The following is a 20,476-nucleotide window of genomic DNA, read 5'->3' as shown; positions in this document are numbered from 1 at the left end:
TGTGTTTTGCCTTTCTCACCTTGGAGGGCAGGTATCTGTGGCTCGTGTCAGGCCACCATTTTAGGCTTCTGCTGTGCAGAAGGCAGACTTGAGTTGAAGCGAGTCTGGCAGTGCAGATTTGAGGTTTGCACAATCTTATGTGTGTTTAGTGTGGGTGGAGGGTTTGGGTTATATGGGAAAAATAAAAAGAATGCCTACCATGGTGGCACACCCTGTAATCCCAGCAATTTGGGAGGCTGAAGCAGGCTGAGGATCTTGAATTCAAGCCTCAACAATTTGGCAAGGCCTTAAGCAATTTAGTGAGATCCTGTCTCAAAATAAAAAAGGCTGGGGATGTGGCTCAGTAGTGAAGCACCCCTGGATTAAATCCTCAATACAAAAAAAAAAAAAATAAGGTGAACATAAGGAAGGGTGGAATGAAGAAACCATTTGAATTAAGGAAGTCTGTAGGTGTATGGGATTTGAACAGATGGCTGATTGAAAGGCTGGATTTTCTTGCTGACCCCATCTGCAGTACAGTTCCTGTAGCTTTAAGACGGCTCCTTTGGTGCCAGAGAATTAAAAGCTTGGAAGAATCTATACTTGTCTAAATTTGTGATTTCTGCTTTTCTTCTCAGCTCAAAGTAACTGTGTGTTTTTTTTTTTTTTTTTTAAGACCCAGGGATTGAACTAAGGACACTCAACTACTGAGCCACATCCCTAGCCCTGTTTTGGGTTTTAGTTAGACAGGGTCTCACTGAGTTGCTTAGCACCTCGCCATTGCTGAGGCTGGCTTTGAATTTGTGATCCTCCTGCCTCAGCTTCCCAAGCTGCTGGGATTACAGATGAGAGCCACCACCCCCAGTTTCAGTCACTTTTTAAATTAAAGTGATTTAAATACCAAAATTACTATTTTTAAAAGATGAATTAATTAAAGTATACTAAGTAGAAAGTCTTCCAGTGTTTAACAGAAATTAACCTCAGGTCAAATTTCTAATCCAATTTTGTTATAATCATGCTTTTTATGACTATATAATTATATGTAAAATATAAAGTTATCTACATTTATCAAACTCCCTGTATTTTGGGGGTACAAATATAACAATAATCTGGAAAAAGAATATGATTAAATCAGCATAACAATGAGTGTTTTTCTTTTCACATTAACATCAATTAATTTTCTCTTTGAATAGATGATGAATAAGGTATTTGGAGGTACAGTGCACAAAAAAAGTGTTAGAGAAGATGGAGTCTTCAACATCAGTGTGGACAATACATGCTCATTGTTCAGGTATTTTTAGAAGAATAACGGTTGTAGATTAACTAAAAAGTTGATATTATTGTTGTTCAAAATTGGAGACTGTGTAATTCATCCTCTGCAGCCCCTGTGCTTGCTGTGTGTGCCTCCCAGGTGAATGTCAAGGCAGCACAGGCTAGCTGGAAGCTAGTTAGGACTAAGAAGAATATTTAGGACGTGCCCTCAAGGCACCTGTGTGGTTTAGCACCTTGTCATGTGATGCCAGCATTTGTGGATCTTATATGTTAGTGTGCCACATGTGGCAAGTGAGTCATGACTTAAACTGTCCTGGGTCTACTGTATGCAGGCACAAACCTCCTTCTGCACTCTCCCCCCCCCCCACTAATTTTTTTGGTACCTGGGATTGAACCCAGGGGTGTTTAGCCACTGAGCCAAATCCCCAGCACTCTCTTACATTTTATTTATAGACAAGGCCTTGCTGAGTTGCTTAGTGCCTTGAGCTCATCATTCTCCTGCCTTAGCCTCCTGAGCTGCTGGGATTACAGGCATATGCCAACGCCCCAGGCATGCACTCCTTTGTTTCTTGATTCTTAACAAGCCATTCAATTCTCGACTCTTTATTCCTCCTTCACCTTCTTTATGTGGAGGCAGAACTGTGGCCTGGGTACAATCTTTTTAATTCGATGAATGCATTTGGTTTTGTTGCTAGGTGATAAGATTGCTGTAGTTCTAATCTATTTAAAACTTGATGAATGATGGCTGCTGGTGCAGCTTGTTGGTGAGGGGAGTGTGTGCTTGACATGCACAGGGTCTTGGGTTCAACCCGCCTTTCTCTCCCCGGCCCCACCCATCCAAAAGTGAATGAGCTGTTTACAAGTTTCCTCAAATCATTGATTGGCTTGAATTTTCATTGTTTTTTTAAAAGACCAGACACTTATATTTTAGACTCTCTTTTTCTTTTTGGATTTTCTATGCTTTGTGCCGGCACAAGAAGTTTTATACATAAATTAAGAAATCTTTTTTCCTGTCTTTCTGGTTCATGTGCTGTTCCCTACCATTATTTAATACCAAGTCCTCATTCAAATTTTCCTGTAATGTAAGCAGTATCTTTTCATATTGATCTGTCTAACTCAGGGTCCAGAGAAAATCTACACATTATATGTGTATAATGTTATGTAAGTCTCTTTATCTATAGTAGCTCCTCCCACCTTAATTGTCCCTGATTCACTTGGCACTGGAGGTCCATGTTGCTACAAGTTTGTTACTGTTTGTAGGACTTTTCAATGAATGGAGTGACGCAGTATGTTTTCTTTTAGAAAGAGAAAATTATCAGTATATATAATTTCTAATTAAAATGACAGATTATAGTTTTTACCTAACTCTAATTTTTTTAATCTCCTTACTCTTAAGCTGAACATTTAGATTACTGATTACAATAGTTATGTTTTTTTTAAACTGACAATACACATATATTTGTATTTATATACAGCTGTAGGATAGCAGTATCAGTGTTAGTACTGTCATTCTTGGTACGACTACCATGCTACTGAGTGAAGCATGAAGGTCTTTGAAATATTTCTCTTAAGTTAAACCCATTTGTGTTGTAATGTTGAAATTTTTGTTTTGTAGACTCCAGAAATTATTTTGTGTGTGGTTAAACTACCACTTCACATATTCTGTTTTTATGGATTTCCTTTTTAGTTTTTTGTTAAGATTTGATATCCTTTATTTGCCTTATATGTAATAAATTTGAATTCCAACTGTGTTGCACTGTATATATATATACTTACATCTATTTTCTTGATCCACGCATGTCATTTCTAAAGCAAAAGAGTCTGTTAATCACTTATAATTGAGATTCGTGATGTTTTACTTTTTTATGTTTAGGGGCCTTCAAAAGGAGGAAATTGTTCTGCTTACTCATGGAGATAGTGTTGACAAAGTAGCTGATGGATTTAAGGTTGTGGCACGTTCTGGGAACATTGTAGCAGGTAGAAATCTACATTTGTAGATCTCCTCTACATATCTGCAGAGTATGCATATGTTTCTGTGTGTTGTCCTCTTTGATCTTATTTTTTAAAGATATTGCAGATGTGGCAAGATAAACTGTTAATTAGTAGGGAATTTAATATTGGAAGAACTATCCAGAAATCACATTAGCTTACTTTAAAACATTTTGACAAAGGTTGTCCTAGTAGAAGCTTTTCAAATATAGATCACTGTATTGCATAACTCAGGAAACATTGCCTCTCCTCTTTTCATGCTGTTTTAAGTTGCTTGTTTTTAATGCCTTTTAAATGTAAGTCTTAGATTTTTACAAAATACCAAAGCACTCAAGACTTTTTTCTCAACCAGGATTGGCCAGCTATGACCTGTGGGTCAAATCTATCGTGTATCCTAGATTTGGGGGTGTCCATATAAGGGTGGTTTTTATGTTATTAATGGGCTTCAATAAAACACAGGAACCCTATATGTCCCTCAAGTCTTCATACTTCAATTCAGTGTTTTGTCCTTTCTAGAAACTATTTTCATGCTCGACTTTTTTTGAGGAAGAGGGATTTTGGCAGTTCAGAGTTTGGACTTCCTTACTTAAAATCACTAATATCCCTGAAAATCAGTAAAAGAAAAAAATGGGTTTATCAATAAAGCTCTTTTTTATTATATATATGTGTAGTTTTAGTTGTAGACAGACATGGTACCTTTATTTTATTTATTTATGTGGTGCTGAGGACCCCACGTGCTAGGCAGGTGCTCTACACTAGGCCCCAGTCCCAGCCCAATGAAGCTCTTTTTGTTTGAGTTATCAAACCTAATTGATAAGTTGAGAAATGATTTGTCATGGATGAACTGAGTCAAGTAATCTGCCTGCACTTACTCAAAGAACTCATACTTTAGCAGAGGAGTGATCAGGAACAGTGGTCCTCTTCATGTAAAAGCTGTACAGTGGAGGGTGAGCTCAGTGATTTTTATTCATTTAACATATTTGACTACCTATTTTGTGTCAGGCACATTCTAGGTGTCAAGGATCCGGAATGAACAAAATGGGCAGAAACCTGGGGAGTGGGGAGGGTAGACAACACAGTGCAGAATAGGTGAGCTGTTAGATAGTATGAACATCGAAAACAGGTGTGGGGGGGTGTTGCAGAAGGTGATTAGGAATGGTACTGTTTTTTTTAATGTGGGTGGGGGGATTGAACACAGGGACACTCAACCACTGAGCCACATCCCCAGCCCTATTTTTTGTATTTTATTTAGAGACAGGGTCTCATTGAGTTGCTTAGTGCCTCACTTTTGCTGAAGCACTAAGAAATTGAGATCCTCCTGCCTCAGCCTCCTAAGAAGCTGGGATTCCAAGCATGTGCCACCACCCCTGGCTTGCACATGACTGTTTTATCTAGGATGTTCAGAGAAGGTATTCCTATAAGACATAATGGACCTGAAGAAGATGAAGTGACCACTCTTGATATCTGATGAAGGAAGAAATAGTAGTAGAGAGGCCCTGGGATGGGACCACATTTAATACAACATAGAGCAGCCAGGTGAGGTTGTACACATCTGTAATCCTAGCAGCTCAGGAGGCTGAGGTAGGAGGATCACAAGTTCAAAGCCAGCTTCAGCAAAAGCGAGGTGCCAAGCAACTCAGTGAGACCCTGTCTCTAAATAAAAAAGAAAATAGGGCTGGGGATGAGGCTCAGTGGTCAAGTGATCCTGAGTTCAATCTCTGGTACCCCCGGACTCCCTCTGCAAGGAGGGAAAAAAAAGGAAGACAACATAGAGCACAGTAATGTGGAAGAAGTGGTACAAGGTATAGACTAGGTAATTGTGGTCCACAGCACAGGACTTTTGACCCATTGTAGTCTTCTACTCTTTTTAGTTAGGTGAGGCTTTGAACAAAGGAAAGACTTGATCTAATTTTAAGGTGACAGTGCAATGAGGGGAAGAGTGGGGGAAGGACTGACACTGGAATGGCATTCAAGAGAAACACTTAAAGTGTTCTGAAATGCTAATTGTGAGATTCCATTTATATAAGAAATTGGCCATTGCACATTATATGTGAAAGCCAAAGAACCAAAATTAAGTTATTGCATTAACTGCATGACAATTAAAGTATTGACGGAGGGGCTGGGATTGTGGCTCAGTGGTAGAGCGCTCACCTAGTATGTGTGAGGCCCTGGATTCGATCCTCAGCACCTCATAAAAATACATGGTTGAAGGAAAAGTATTGTATCCAACTACAACTAAAAAAAATATTAAAAAAATAAAGTATTGGTGGAGAAGTGACAGTACTGTGAAACAATCTTGAAGACTCATTGCAGTGTACTATAGCTTATTGTTATATTAAAGAAAAAAAACCTTAAAGATTGTGGCATTGTTATTTTGTTTTGTGTTTTGTCTTTCCATGTAACTATAAAAGTCCAGTGAAGTACATTAGTTTAAACATTTTTAGAGAGATTTTGAAGATGAATTATGGGTATCGGTTGAGTCTTTGCAACCTGAAAAAAAATTTGTGATTATTTTTTCTATAAAGGTATAGCAAATGAGTCTAAAAAATTATACGGAGCACAATTTCATCCTGAAGTTGGCCTTACAGAAAATGGGAAAGTAATATTGAAGAATTTCCTTTATGATATTGCTGGGTGCAGTGGGAACTTCACTGTGCAGAACAGAGAACGTGAATGCATTCGGGAGATCAAAGAGCAAGTTGGCACATCAAAAGTCTTGGTAAGCAATTATCATCTGACAATGCTACATGGTTATGTGGGTGATGTTGGAATCCATAGCTGGATTTCTTAACAGCCTTGGGTGTTGACTGGGTGAGTCGGGTGTACTGCTCGTCAGCACAATCGTGCTTCTAGGGATGATTTGGGGAAGGGATGGTGTTTATTTTCTTTCTGTTTATTTTGCTCAGTTTGATTTTTTTTCCCCCTTTATTTTCCTTTGTAGGTTTTACTCAGTGGTGGTGTAGACTCAACGGTTTGTACAGCTTTGCTGAATCGTGCGTTGAACCAAGATCAGGTCATTGCTGTGCACATTGATAATGGCTTCATGAGGAAACGAGAAAGCCAGTCTGTGGAGGAAGCCCTCAAAAAGCTTGGGATTCAGGTCAAAGGTATTAATGGGCCAAAGAAAAGTGAATTTACCTGTTGGGATTTGTTTAATGGGACCAAGCTTTGTGCTTAACGGAGCACATTGCCTTAACCAGTTGTAGTTTTCCCATAAGCTCGAAGTTGAAAATGTTTTGTATTTCTATATTATAATTACCTCTGGTTCAGGAGTGTTCCCTGTATAAATTTTCAGAAGTGTTGATTTCTACTAGTTAACCATTAGAAAGTTAACCATTTTGTAGCTGTCATTCTGTTCTCTAGTCATGCTCCCTCTTAAATTATATTTCCCCAAATGATTTTGTATTGTTATTCTTGGATGAGAATGCCCAAGCCCTCCTACAACAGGTACAAATACACAGATTATTTTGCAAACAGGAAGGCTCCTACAGAGAAGAAGGATTTAGGTGTGTAGTCATCCGGGCACTGTGGTATGTACCTGTAGTGTGAGCTACTTAGAAGGCTGAGGTAGGAGGATCATTTGAGCCCAGGAGTTTGGATCCAGCTTGGGCAAACATAGGAAGACCTCATCTTAAAAAAAAAAAAAAAAAAGGGGGGGGGCCGGGGTTGTGGCTCAGTGGTAGAGTGCTTGCCTAGAATGAGTGAAGCACTGGGTTTGATCCCCGGCACCACATACAAATAAACAAATAAAATAAAGGTATTGTGTCCATCTACAACTAAAAAGATAAAAAGATATTTTTTTAAAAAAATCCACAGTCTCTTATACTTTTAAAGGGCAATCGTAAATTTCTAGTAGACTTCTAGTCCTTAGTGATATTGACATTTGTGGATATCATTTATACTCAAAGGTATTATTGATGGTTACAGTGAAATGAGTTTAGTAGTTTAATAATACAAATTGTAAATATTGTTTAATTAATTAGAATTGAAGGCAAAAGGTTGTGTAAAATGAAGACTTGTAGGTAAGTATGAAGTAGACACAGTCTACTTAATAATTGTTTCTTTTAAAAACTTTTCAAAAAAGGTTTTTCATAATTTTATCTTTTCGAAATTCACTAAAATAGCAGTGCACACATAAAGCAAGTTCAAGTGTTGCAAGATAAGGAACAGGTATAGCAGACAGGATTTGTTGGACTGTAGAAAACAGGCCTTGCTGGATTCCCTCAGCTAAGCAAAAGGGAGTTAAGCTTGAGAGGCCCTGACTAGTCAGCCCTCTTGCAAAATCCTGCGGAGAACCCCAGCAGCATCTTCACAGGACCATGTTTTTGTGAAATTGGCAAATATTTTAGTAATTTGTATTTGGTTGACTTTATTATCTCTGTCCATTCAAATTTATTCTGTGGTGGGTGGTACAGGCATGGCTGGCTATAGGCCTTTTGGGATCAGGCTAAGAAAACATTGAGCTGGAGATATATTTAGTTTGGATTTAGTGGTATGTATATGATTTCTAATTATTTCTGTGTGCATCCAAGCTCTTGTTAGCCTTTCTAGTGTGATTTGTGATATTTAAGGTATCTTATTTATTATTCTCTTTCTTGAAGAAGGTCTTCAAATTGTAGAAGTTTTAATAACCCACACAAACCTGTCCTTGGTGGTTGGTGTAGTAGTATGAGGAATTCAGAGTCCTGGGGGAGGATATGGGGGAAAGCCTACAACAAAAGCAAGCAGGTCTGTACTATTGTGCCCCAGTCTGGCTGGACACAAATCTCAAGCAGGAACTCCCACCACGCAAGCACCCCAGGACACACCACACACCAACCAGAAAATCCCTCCTACGGCACTTCCCCAACCAATGGGAACTCTCCAGGAATCCCTGAGAGAACTCTAAAGTAGCAGGCTGAGGTGGACAGCAGGGGTCTAATATATAATTGAATACACAGCTTAACATAATCATCATCATCTCAATGGCTTGCTGGCATCACCTCTCAACCACTCCTTTCTGGCAAAAATGCCATTCATCATTCCAACTCAGCTGTGGCTTTCAGCACTATTGACTTTGGGGAGGCTCGGGAGTTGGAAGCCTTGGGCTTCTTTGGGACACAGGTCTCTGGATGAGCCTAAGTAGTAGTTCATTGAAAATATGAGAAGTACATCATTTTCCTGAATATAGGAGCAAAGTGTTGCTTTCCTTCCTTGTTGGAAGACTGGATTTTTTTCTCTGGCTTGGTGTACTGGGTATAGTACTGTGAAGAGGTTTAAGTAAAAATATGTATGCTGAAGACTGATTGCCTCCTAGCACATCCTCTGTTCCACAGCTGGAAGGCTGGTAAGCAGGAGTTTGGAGGTGTTTTTGCTTGGGTAAGGGACCAACGAAAGGGAAAGACCCACAGATTCATTGGTGAGGCCTGTGTGGCCTGCTTCTGTTTTTACTCCTGCTATGGAGCTGTGCCCTCCCCCTTTATTCTCTTCTTTCTGGTACTGGGGATTGAACCCAGGGGTGCTCTACCACTGAGGTATATTCCCAGCCCTTTTTATTTTTTTATTTAGAGACAGGGTCTTACTAAGTTGCCTCATCTGGCCTACCAACTGGTAACCCTCCTGCCTCAGCTTCCTGAGCCGCTGGGATTACAGGTGGTCACTACTGTGCCTGGCTGGCTTGATAGTTCTTTTTTAAAATATTTTTTTAGTTGTAGATGGGCACAATACCTTTATTTATTTTTATATGGTGCTGAGGATCGAACCCAGGGCCTCACACATTCAAGGGCACATGCTCTGCCATTGAGCCACAACTCTAGCCCCCGCTTGAAAGTTCTTGAACAAATAGGCAGGTTTAGGGGAGATCAGAGGAGCCACCTAGGTTTTCTGTTGTTTAACTTGTTACTTATAATTTTTAGTCTCTTGGTTAAAACATTTATCTATTCTCCCTCAGTGATTAATGCTGCTCATTCCTTCTACAATGGAACAACTACTTTACCAATATCAGATGAAGACAGGACCCCTCGAAAAAGAATTAGCAAAACATTAAATATGACTACAAGTCCTGAGGAGAAAAGAAAAATCATTGGTGACACTTTTGTTAAGGTACCTTTCTTTTTTGTGTCCCTGGGCTATTTTTTATGTGGATCTTGGTATTTGTTCTAGTTTTTTGGTGTTTTGGTTTTTTGTCATTGTGTCGTATAAAAAAATTGCTAATTTTGGATGTCTATTTCTGTGGCTGAGACTTTTATATATTGTTTTTATTATTAGAAACTGTGATGTTTAAAAACATGTATGTTGCCAGGTTATTGTTTAAAATTTAAAAATAGATTTTCAGGTGATATTGGATTTTAATTTATTGGGTATCTCTAGCTAGATTTCAAGCTCCTGAAGTTCACATACTTTTTGAATGATGAAGCGTATGTTCTTAAAGGCTGGTGAATTTAATATCCTGGTTGGTATTGCAAAAGACGGAATCATTCAGCTTAAGTATAAAATGTTGCTGTCTTTTTAAGAAGATTCATCTGTAAGGCTGTTTCACTCTTGTTGGTTATAGATTGCCAATGAGGTAATTGGAGAGATGAATCTGAAGCCAGAGGAGGTTTTCCTTGCCCAAGGTACTTTACGACCTGATCTGATTGAAAGTGCATCCCTTGTTGCCAGTGGCAAAGCTGAGCTCATCAAAACCCATCACAATGACACAGAGCTCATCAGAAAGTTGAGAGAAGAGGTAAGGTTGAGAGGACTCTTGACTTACAGTGATACCGGTACCTTCTCTGCCTCCTCCTGTCCTTCTTCCCTCCCAGTTCTCAAAGGTTGTACAACAATCATCACCACATCTGATTTTAGAACATTTTTGCTACCCCCCAAAGAAACCTCATTCTCAGCAGTTGACCTGAATTCTGCCTGAACCATTCCCCTGCCCCTTCTTCCTGCTCTAGACAACCACAAATTTATTTTCTCTCTCTACAGTTCCGTCCTTTCTGGATGTTTTGTCTAACCAGATCATACAATATCCAATCTTCTGTGGTTGACTTCTTTCACTTACGTTATATTTTCAAGGTTTATTTTCATTATTTTTATTTTGAGAACTTTATTTTCATTGCTAATATTCATCATGTAGAATTGCATTTATTCATTCATCAGCTGGTGGACCTTTGGGTCATTTCCACCTTTTAGTGTTAAAGTGATGCTGTGTACAGATTTTGGTGAATGTATATTTTATTTTTTTTAGGGTGTGCCCAGGAGTATAATTGCTAGGTCATGTGGTAACTCTGTTCCGAGTTCTGATGAACCGCCAGGCTGCTATCCAATGGCTGTTCCATTTTACCTTCTCCCTGGCAGTGTGTGAGGGTCCCAGTTTCTCCATATCCTCACCAAGATTTGTTCTTAAATGTCTTTTTTTTGTGTGTGATAAAAATACATAAAATCTACCATCTTAACCAATTTCAAGTATACATTTCAGTAGAGTTAAGTACATTAATATTATTGTGAATCGGATCTGTGGAACTTCTTCGTCCTGCAGAACTGGCATGATGTTCTTAAGGTTTATCCACGTGGGGCACAACAGCATCATCTTCCTCTTTGCATCTGGATAACACACATTGTGTGCAGGTGCTACATTCTGTTTATCTATTTATTCATTGGTGGTTATCTGGGTTACTCCATCTGTCAAATATTATCAGTTAATGTGCCATTTGAACACGTACATGTACATGCAGTTGTTTAGGACGTATACCCAGAATCGAGATTACTGGATCATGATAGTCATATTTTTAACTTTATTGAGGGACCTCCATACTATTTTTCATAGCAGTTATCCCATTTTTCAGTCAAACTAATATTATGGAAGGTTCCCAGTTTCTCCACATAATCACCAACATTTTTTATTTTCTGTTCTTTTGGTGGTAGCCATGGGTGGTTGCTTTTGATTTTAGTTATCCCAGTGGGTGTGAATTGGTACCTAATTGTGATTTTGATTTGCATATCTCCAGTTGCTGATGTTAAATACTTTTTCATGGGTATATTGGTCGTTTATGTATCCTGAAAAAATGTCTGTTCATTTTTAGTTGACCTTTTTAAAGTTATTGATTTGTAAGTGTTCCTTATATATATCCCAGTTATGAGTCTTTAAATTAGATATACACTCCCATTTTGTGAGTTGATGTTTCATCTTATCATTTGGAGAATCTTGGGTGGGGAGGCAGTAATGGGGATTGAATTTGGGCACTCGGCCACCGAGTCACATCCCCAGCCCTATTTTGTAATTTTTTTTAAACAGCTTGATTATTACAATACATTGTCATCATTAGTAATTGAAGCAAGTTTTCTTTTACATTAGTTAAAAAAATAAAAATAAAAATATCTGTGTTATCTTTCAAGCTGTGACACAACTTGATTTGTATTTTTAAAATGCAATAAGGGCTTCTGCCAATCAGGTTTTCTTCATTAGAAAATCAGGCCATAAATAAATGCACACCTGGACCTGGGTCCTGTGCAAGTCCATGTGGGTAGATCTGGGCCAGACCTGGGCTCCTGTGGTAGTCTTGAGCCTGTGTTAAGGCTTGAACCTCCCACAGTTGTCTGCTGGTCGGAAGGGGCAGTCCTGTGTCAGGCTGGGCCTCGGTGGGTGTCTGCCCCACCGGTAGAGGGGATGGACCTAGGCCTGCTGTGAGCCTGAGTCCTGCACAGGATGATGTGACCCCTATTTTGTGTTTTATTTAGTGACAAGGGTCTCACTGAGTTGCTTAGCGCCTCACTTTTGCTGAGGCTGGCTTTGAACTCAAGATCCTCCTGCCTCAGCCTCCGGAGCTGCTGGGATTATAGGTGTACACCACTGTGCCCAGCTTCATTTGGAGGATTTTAATATTGAAATATTGTAATATTTTCTATTTGCCTTGAGGGCAAGATGAGTGATGGTAGGTGTGTGATTTTTATTTTAAATATTTTAAGTTTTTAATGTATTTTAGAGAAAAGTACATATACCACTGAAATATTCATCTGATTCCTTGTATGCACATAGGAGGAAATACTTTAAGAAGTGAATGTTTTTGTTTGTTTTTGTGGTGCTAGGAATTGAACCCAGGTTCTTGCATATGCTGGGCAGGTGCTCTAACTTTGAACTACATCACCAGTTGAAAAGATGTGTTTTTAAAGACAATGCTTTAAGCTAAGGAAAATGCCAACAGGAACACTATTTACTTATTTCCCATTGTTTTCTGTCTCATTTTGATTGCTAACTATGTTGACTGGCTTTTCCACCTTCCTTTAGGGAAAAGTAATAGAACCTCTGAAAGATTTTCATAAAGATGAAGTGAGAATTTTAGGCAGAGAACTTGGACTTCCAGAAGATTTAGTTTCCAGACATCCATTTCCAGGTAAAAAACAGAATTGATTTTATTTGATTTGTCTTTAGATCTTCATGATAAAGAAAAATTAATTTTGAATAATTTATCATTTTGAGGAGTTTTTAATATGAGGAAGAAAAGGATTGAGAACAAATTCTGTTGCATATCTACTAAATTTATTTTATTAAATTCTCATTTTCTACTATATTTGTATTTAGATATTAAGTGATCCTTGGGAGTCCAGCATATTTTAATAACATTGCCACTCGATTCTTAATGGTTGAGGTAGGATTTATATGTACTTCGTACGATGTATCCTGATGTGTACTACAGAAGTGAAAATAAACTTGATTCTCATCATGTTTCCCAGGCTGGCAGCTAGGATGATAGGCATATGCCACTGTGGCTGGCTTGGTGCTCTTACATTATTATCCATGTCTGAATTGTCTGAATGGTTGGACTGCTTCATTCACCTGCAAAGCTCTTTGCACAATGCTCTGTGTAACTAATTCATGAATAATAACAAAATTCTAGATAGTCATTTGACTGTCATCACAAAAAAACATTAGAGGTATTTATTAGGACTGAGAGTCTTAACCTATTTTCTTTTGAGCTTGGGCAACTCTTGAAATCTCAGTTTTAGCTTTCTGTAGTCATGTGTAGGTGGTAAGTTGGGAGAATGGTCTAATTAAAAACAGTAATAGCTACTATTTCATGGGTACTTTTGATGTGCTGTGCACTCAGCTAAATACTTTAAACATTCTTATTTGATCCTCACAATAGAAAATAGTATTTATTACCTTGTTTTCCAGATGAGGACAGTAGGGATGAGGCTAGTTTGCCCTAAGTTACACAAAATAGAAGGTTTAGTATCAGGGTTATATCCTCAATAGTCTTTACATCAAATTTCTGTTCTTAATCACTGAACTGCCTCCACAAACAGTAATTAAAGTGTCTAACCTATGTGGTGAATAGCACATTATCAAGCTTAGCAATTTTACATCTTTAGTCCCCAACTTGTAGGATAGTGAAAGATGATTGGTTAATGTTAGTGGAGGGTAGTCAAGTGGTCCTGTGTCCTTGTCATTTCATGTAGGATCATTTGATTTTCTCCAAATCTACTTTATATTTTGTGTTTTCTGTCCTATAAAATTTCTCTGGCAAAAGGATTTTGCTGCTTTAAAAACAACTTAAAATAAGCTGAGGAATGAGAGTAAGGATGATTGATAGTTAATTGCTATGGTTTCACCTACAACCAGACACCTTAAGTCATGTTTTTTTTCTGTTGTAGAAAAGCAACAGAATCTAGTTTTTATGAGATCCATGTATACCTGTCTTTTTTTTTAATCACCTGTATTTGGTATTTAGTAAAATAGAAAAAAGAGAAAGTATTTGGTAAACTAGAAATACTACTGGTTCACAACTCTTGGAATTAAACACTGTCATTATTTATTTTAAAGAGCATACTATTTTTCTTTAGTAGTTGAATTTGGATAATGAATATCATGTGGTTCTTTACACTGTTCTCTTTAATTTTGTGTATGTTAGAGAATTCCTTTATTAAAAAATTTTTGTGATTTGAAATTTATTTTCTGGAACTGGGTATTGAACCCAGGACCTTACAAATGCTAAGCATGGGCTCTTTTACTGATCTATACCTCCAGTCCTGAAATTAAATTCTTTAAAAACTTTACTTGGGCCAGGGATATAGCTCAGTGGCAGAGCACTTGCCTATCATGTATGAGCATCTGCTTTTGATCCCCAACACTGAAAAACAAAACAAAAATTTATGATTTTCATTTTTTTTGTCATAGTTGGACATAATATCTTTATTTTATTTATTTATCTTTATGTGGTGCTGAGAATCGAACCCAGTGCCTCAAATGTGTTAGGTGAGCACTTTACCACTGAGCCACAACCCCAGCTCCCTTATGATTTTCATTTTATATGAATTTTATATTTTTGGAATAATGGCATTTTAATTTTAATTTTTTTTGTGTTTTTATATTAAATGTAAAAATTTATATTAAATAATATTGTTATTTCCTAGGTCCTGGCCTGGCAATCAGAGTGATATGTGCTGAAGAACCTTATATTTGTAAGGACTTTCCTGAAACCAACAATATTTTAAAAATAGTAGCTGATTTTTCTGCAAGTGTTAAGAAGGTAATAATTTGACATATCTATATGGTAAGGAAATGAATGTCATACTCTTGTATTTACAATTAAGTGGAGTTTCATTATTTGAAAATTGAGAGCAACAACATATATAATCAATAGTTTCCCTATACACCAATAACAAATCTGTTGAGAAAAAAACCAGGAAAACAGTCCCATTCACAATAGCCTCAAAACTCCCCCCCAAAGTTAGCAATTTAAAAAACAAAACACAACACAACACCAAAGAGGTGAAAGATCTCTATAATGAAAACTGTTAAAAGACTGATGAAATTAAAGAAGACACTAGAAAAATGACCAAGAGACTTCCCATGTCATGGATAAGTAGAATTAATGTTGCTGAAATGACCATGTTATCAAAAGCTATATACGTGCAATTACTATCAAAATACCAAGGGCAGAATTCACAAAACTGGGAAAAATAGTCCTAAAATTTATTTGGAAGAATAAAAGATGCAGGGATAGCCACAGTCATTCTAAGCCAGAAAAGCAATGCTGGAGGCATCACAATACCCAACTTCAAATTACTTTGCAGAGCAATAGTAACAAAAACTGCATGCTACCGGCATAAAAACAGACACATAGACCAATGGTACAGAATAGAAGACACAGAGTAATCCATACATCTGTGCATCTGATCCTTGACAAAGGTGCCAAGAATATACATTGGATAAAACCCAGCCTTTAAAACAGAGGGTACTGGGGAAATTGGATATCCATGTGTAGAAGAATAAGACTAAATTCCTATTTAACCCTGCACAAAAGTCAACTCAAAATATATCAAAGACCTAGAAATTCGACAAAGTTTGCAACTCTGGAAGAAAATGTAGAGTCAACATTTCAAAGTATGGTTGCAGGTAATGACTTCCTTAATAGGACTTGGGCTGAGGAAATAATATCAGGAATTAGTGAGTCTGATGGCATTAAATTAGGAAGCTTATGCACAGCAAAAGAAACAAGAATGTGGGGCTGGAGTTGTGGCTTGGTGGTGGAGCACTTGCTTAGAACATGTGAGGCACTGGGTTTGATCCTTAGCACCACATTAAAAATAAATGAATAAAATAAAGGAATTGTGTTCATCTATAACTATAAAAAAAAAGTGAAGAGAGAACATAACCAATTGGGAGAAAATTTTGCTAGCTACTCTTCTGGTAGAGTATTAATAATAATATTTAGAATATACAAAGAATTTTAAAAAAACTTAATACTAAAAAACAAGTCAGTCAATAAATAGGCAAATGAAATAATTAAACATTTTTCAACAGAAGAAATAGAAGTGACCAACTTACATGAGAGTCAAAGAAATGCAAATCAAAGCTACAGCCAGAGCCAGGTGTAGGGGTATATGCCTGGAATCCCAGTAGCTCAGGAGTCTGAGACAGAAGAATGGCAAGTTCAAAGTCGACCTCAGCAACTTAGTGAGACTCTGTCTCAAAATAAAAAAGAAAAATGTGCTGGGTATGTTGCTTAGTAGTTAAGCATCCCTGGGTTCAATCTCTAGTAAAAGAAAACAAAACAAAACTACACTGAGATTTGATTCACTCCAGTTAGAATGATAGCCGTCAAGAATACAAAAAACAGCTTGATATGGTAGCACGAGAGGATTGTGTGTCCCACGCCAGCCTCAGCTACTTAGCAAAACCTTATCTCAAAATGAAAAGGTCTAAGGATGAAGCTCTGTGGTAATATGATACCCTCAGGTTTATTCCTGTCCCATCCATACCCAATACAATGATAAGTGCTGGAGAGCATGTGGAGGAAAGGAACATTTTACACTGTCAGGTGAGTCTGTAAATTCGTACACCCACTGTGGTTATCAGTATGGAAGTTCCTCTAAAGCCTAGCATGGAATAGCCTTGTGACCCAGCTTCCCACTTCTCCGTATTTATCTAAAACAATCCAAGTCATCACACTAAGGAATGTACACATTCTATGTTTATGGCAGCACAATTCCCAGTAGCCAGACTGTGGAACCAGCCTAGATGTCTGTCAGTGGGTGAATAGCTAAAGAAATTGTGGTGTGTACACGCATGGTTTTATTCAGCCATTCAAGAATAGTATGGCATTTGCAGGAAAGTGGATGGAACTAGAGAGCATTATGTTAAGCAAAATATGCCATCCTCAGAAAATTAAGGGTGGTATGCTTTCTATCCTGTGTGGAAGCTGGAAAGGAAGGAAGGTCATGGAGCAGGAGCAGGGTAGGTTTTCAGAAGGAAGAACAGGACAGAGGGAAAGGCCATTAGGGGAGCAAAAGGGGAATTACTGAGAACAGTCTTGACCAAATTATATTGTCATGTATGAATATATAAAGACGAATTCATTATGTGTATAATCATAAAAATGGGAAGAAAGAAAATTTAGAGTAATATGTCTGAAATGACTAAGAAAGTATTCTACAGAGACTTAGATGCAGATAAAATGATTTTCTGAAATACTGAAGCATTTTAAAACATTCTTTCATGTGTATTGGAAAAAAGTAAGGAAAATACTTTGAGTCAGGAATGAATTGGAAGCATCAGTTCAAGCAGCCAGAGCTGTTTCCTTCTCTGAAGGCAGCCAGTAATCCCTTGTGATCTAGGGCTTTGGCTGATTGCTGCCATTTATGAATTTGCGTCTCAATGGGAGAACTGTTCCATGAAGGCTGGAAAATGAATCAGGTCTTCACACTGAGCAACACTTCAGCTCCAAATTGAGGGCGAGTGGAAGAGTCTCCTAGTCCTGCAATTTTAGGGTGTTAATTTATACCTCTGTTCTGAAAACTGCAAGATAAGAATTTTAATTTGAAGTGGACCTAGATTGGTAGTAATTTGAATTCTCCTTGAAATGGTCTTCAGCTAGTCGCTGAAAAATCCGCATAGACAGAGCTCCATACTTATCAAAAAACTACCAAATACATATAGAAGTAAGGCATCATGAATAAGAGCAGAAATACTAGCAGAATAAATGATACCAAATTAGCAAACAGTGTATAAAATGAATAGAAATAAAAGAACCCATTGCTGATAAGAAGAGGGAATAAGAGGTTGGCTACTAAATATGGGCAGATTAAAAAGAAAAACAAAAACCCCAGTTCCAGGAGTGAAAATAATAATTGGGATTATAACAGAATTCATGAATTCAAAGGTTGATATTAGGAAGTTGCCCCAAAGTAGGATTAGTCCTCAAAAAGAAATATGGGTAGAAGAGAAGGAGATAGTAGACAAGAATTAATTAATTTTTCCAAGCTGATGGAAGGCAGTGTCTCAGATTCAGCATCATAACACATTTCAAACAGAGGTGACACCCAGGAGGCGTGTTCTAGTGAAGTTATAGCTGCCAGGGAAGAAGCTGCAGAGAAGATGAGACGGTTACAAAGGCAAGACCCCTTTACTGAAAGCCAAAGTGACAGCAAGACTTATTAACTGATATGCAGCTAAACTGCCTTATAAGAAGAGAGCGAAGTAAAGTCATTTTCAGATAAGAAGAATTTCTTACCAATAGTCCCTTAGTTGAGGAATTAAAAGCAATGTTTTCAATCCTGGCTTTATATTAGAATAATTTGGGGAGAACTTTTGCCGTATTCTTTGGCCAATCTCCCTATGATTTCTTATTTAATTGGTTTGGGATGAGACCTGAACATCCCATGTAATTTGCCTCTGCAGTGGTGGTTGGGAACAACTGATCTAAAGTAACTGAGTACAGAAGAAGCAGAGGGATGGATTCCAGTAGAAAGATCTTAGATATGCAAAGGATTGGTAAGCAAAGAAATTGGAAAATGGGAAAGTTGAAACAAACATGGTCTGTGTAAAAATAAAAATCTCTCTCCTTTTTGTTGTTGATTTAAAAGTGTGTAACAATATTCAAAGCATCAAAAAAATACTTGAATTATTTGCCAGGACTGAGATGACTCTCTTTTTCAATATACTGTTAACACTTGAGACAAAGTACTAAAATAGAGGAATTAACCTCAATTCATTTTGTTCCATTGTCCCAGATGTAGAACACCTGTAGAAACTTAAATCAAGCAACAAATCTGCTACTTATGTCAACTGAAGTAATATTTGAATATTTATTATGTTTATAGAATTGAAAATTTGGGCCTCGGTGGGTTAAACCTAACTGGTAAGGGCTGTGAACCCTGCTGGGTGCAAAGCTCAGGGTTTGATCTCCATTACCCACACACACCAGTTCAGTGAATGGGAATCAGCCAAGAGGAATCCCCAGTTCAAAGGAGAGTGAAAAAAGGGAAAATAGACATAAAAATGGGACAAATGTGAACTGCAGGATAGATGCTTGAATGAATGATTAATCTCTACTAAGTCAGTTATGGGCAATAAATCTGAAAAGTATAGTGTTTATAAGATATTACTAATTTCTGGAGAGGAATGAAATTAAAAAGTAGAGAAAGACAAGCAAATAAAAGAATTGGACAGAGCTATATTTAAAAAAAAAATTGATCTTGTTGCAAAAGTTATTAGGGATAAGGTACAAGTTGGACTTAGGTGTTTCACTTGCTGGTGACTTGAGTGGTGTAAATTCTGTCTGTGTTTCATACCTGAGGCTTCCCTCCTTCATGGCCCAGCTCTCAGGAATGAGTTTCTGGTATAGTGTGTGGCATGTGCACGTCAGGAGATGCCCCGCATGGGCCCTGTTAGGAGCTGGTCAGTGTAGCTGCGTGAGGGACGAATTCCTTATTGATGGAAGCCTGAATCTGTGTCTGCTCTTCTCAGCCTCATACACTATTACAAAGAGTCAAGGCCTGCACGACCGAGGAGGATCAGGAGAAGCTGATGCAGATTACAAGCCTGCATTCCCTGAGTGCCTTTTTGCTGCCCATTAAAACTGTGGGTGTGCAGGTGAGTTGTTCGAGTTCCCTGACTGGCAGAACTTTTCTGCCATTTGCTGCTTATACTAATCCTGGAGTAGGAATTGCTTAGGAAAATGAAATGTGAAAGTATTACACCAGGTTTAGAAACCACTGTTCTACTCTCAACTGTGATGTGAACTTTTTAAGTAAATGTTTATAAGATTTATAACTTTTTATTTTTAAGTAAATGTTTAAAGTTTTTTTGGTCTACCATTTAAATTCTTAATCTACCTAATAAATGTTGGTAGATGTTGTCTTCTAGATTAAGCAAGCTGGCTCTCCATAATTGTGCAGGCATTTGGAATTAAATCCCAGTGGACCTCTGGCATATTTCAGTTAAATTCTTGAAATTACCATGGTGCTCTCTTTAAACTGGTGGAATTTAATATGGGATTTATTCACATCATTTTTTTCCTTTTCCTTTTTCTTTTCTTTCTTTCTTTCTTTTTTTTTTTTTTTTTTTTTTTGTGGTGCTGGGGATTGAACCCAGGGCCTAGTGCATGCAAGGCAAGCACTTTTTTTTTTTTTAACCAACTGAGCTATATCCCCAGCCCCCAGATTTCTTCATATCTTTAAAGAACCATCTAGAATGTACTTTTATTTGTAAATATGTTCTTAAAAAACAAAACCAAAAAATGTTGTTAGTGTCACTATACATAAAACATTTTCTGGCTTACTTTTTGGCTTTATAAAGCTACTAGAAATGATGGATTACATTTCTCTTTTCAGGGTGACTGTCGGTCCTACAGTTATGTTTGTGGAATCTCCAGTAAAGATGAACCTGACTGGGAATCGCTCATCTTCCTTGCCCGACTCATTCCTCGGATGTGTCACAACATAAACAGGTATCTTCTGCAGGAGGTGGGGTTGAGGGAAGCACAGAGATGTA

The 20,476-nt window shown here is 37.7% G+C and overlaps 1 protein-coding gene across 1 annotated transcript in view; it reads left to right on the top strand.

Moving 5' to 3' along the window:
* Positions 1–20,476, top strand: part of Gmps (guanine monophosphate synthase) — a 44,982-nt gene that overhangs the window by 17,648 nt on the left and 6,858 nt on the right. Inside the window, exons 4-13 of the mRNA XM_078043526.1 lie at positions 1,173–1,270; positions 3,125–3,228; positions 5,766–5,959; positions 6,182–6,347; positions 9,170–9,321; positions 9,773–9,946; positions 12,488–12,593; positions 14,614–14,729; positions 19,451–19,576; positions 20,317–20,432. Of these exons, the coding sequence (XP_077899652.1) occupies positions 1,173–1,270; positions 3,125–3,228; positions 5,766–5,959; positions 6,182–6,347; positions 9,170–9,321; positions 9,773–9,946; positions 12,488–12,593; positions 14,614–14,729; positions 19,451–19,576; positions 20,317–20,432 (1,352 nt within the window). The remainder of the gene's footprint in view (positions 1–1,172; positions 1,271–3,124; positions 3,229–5,765; positions 5,960–6,181; positions 6,348–9,169; positions 9,322–9,772; positions 9,947–12,487; positions 12,594–14,613; positions 14,730–19,450; positions 19,577–20,316; positions 20,433–20,476) is intronic.

The sequence above is a fragment of the Ictidomys tridecemlineatus genome, chromosome 3 (genome assembly GCF_052094955.1).
Source record: "Ictidomys tridecemlineatus isolate mIctTri1 chromosome 3, mIctTri1.hap1, whole genome shotgun sequence".
NCBI classification, from domain to species: Eukaryota; Metazoa; Chordata; class Mammalia; order Rodentia; family Sciuridae; genus Ictidomys; species Ictidomys tridecemlineatus.
This window is presented reverse-complemented; position numbering and strand designations above follow the sequence as displayed.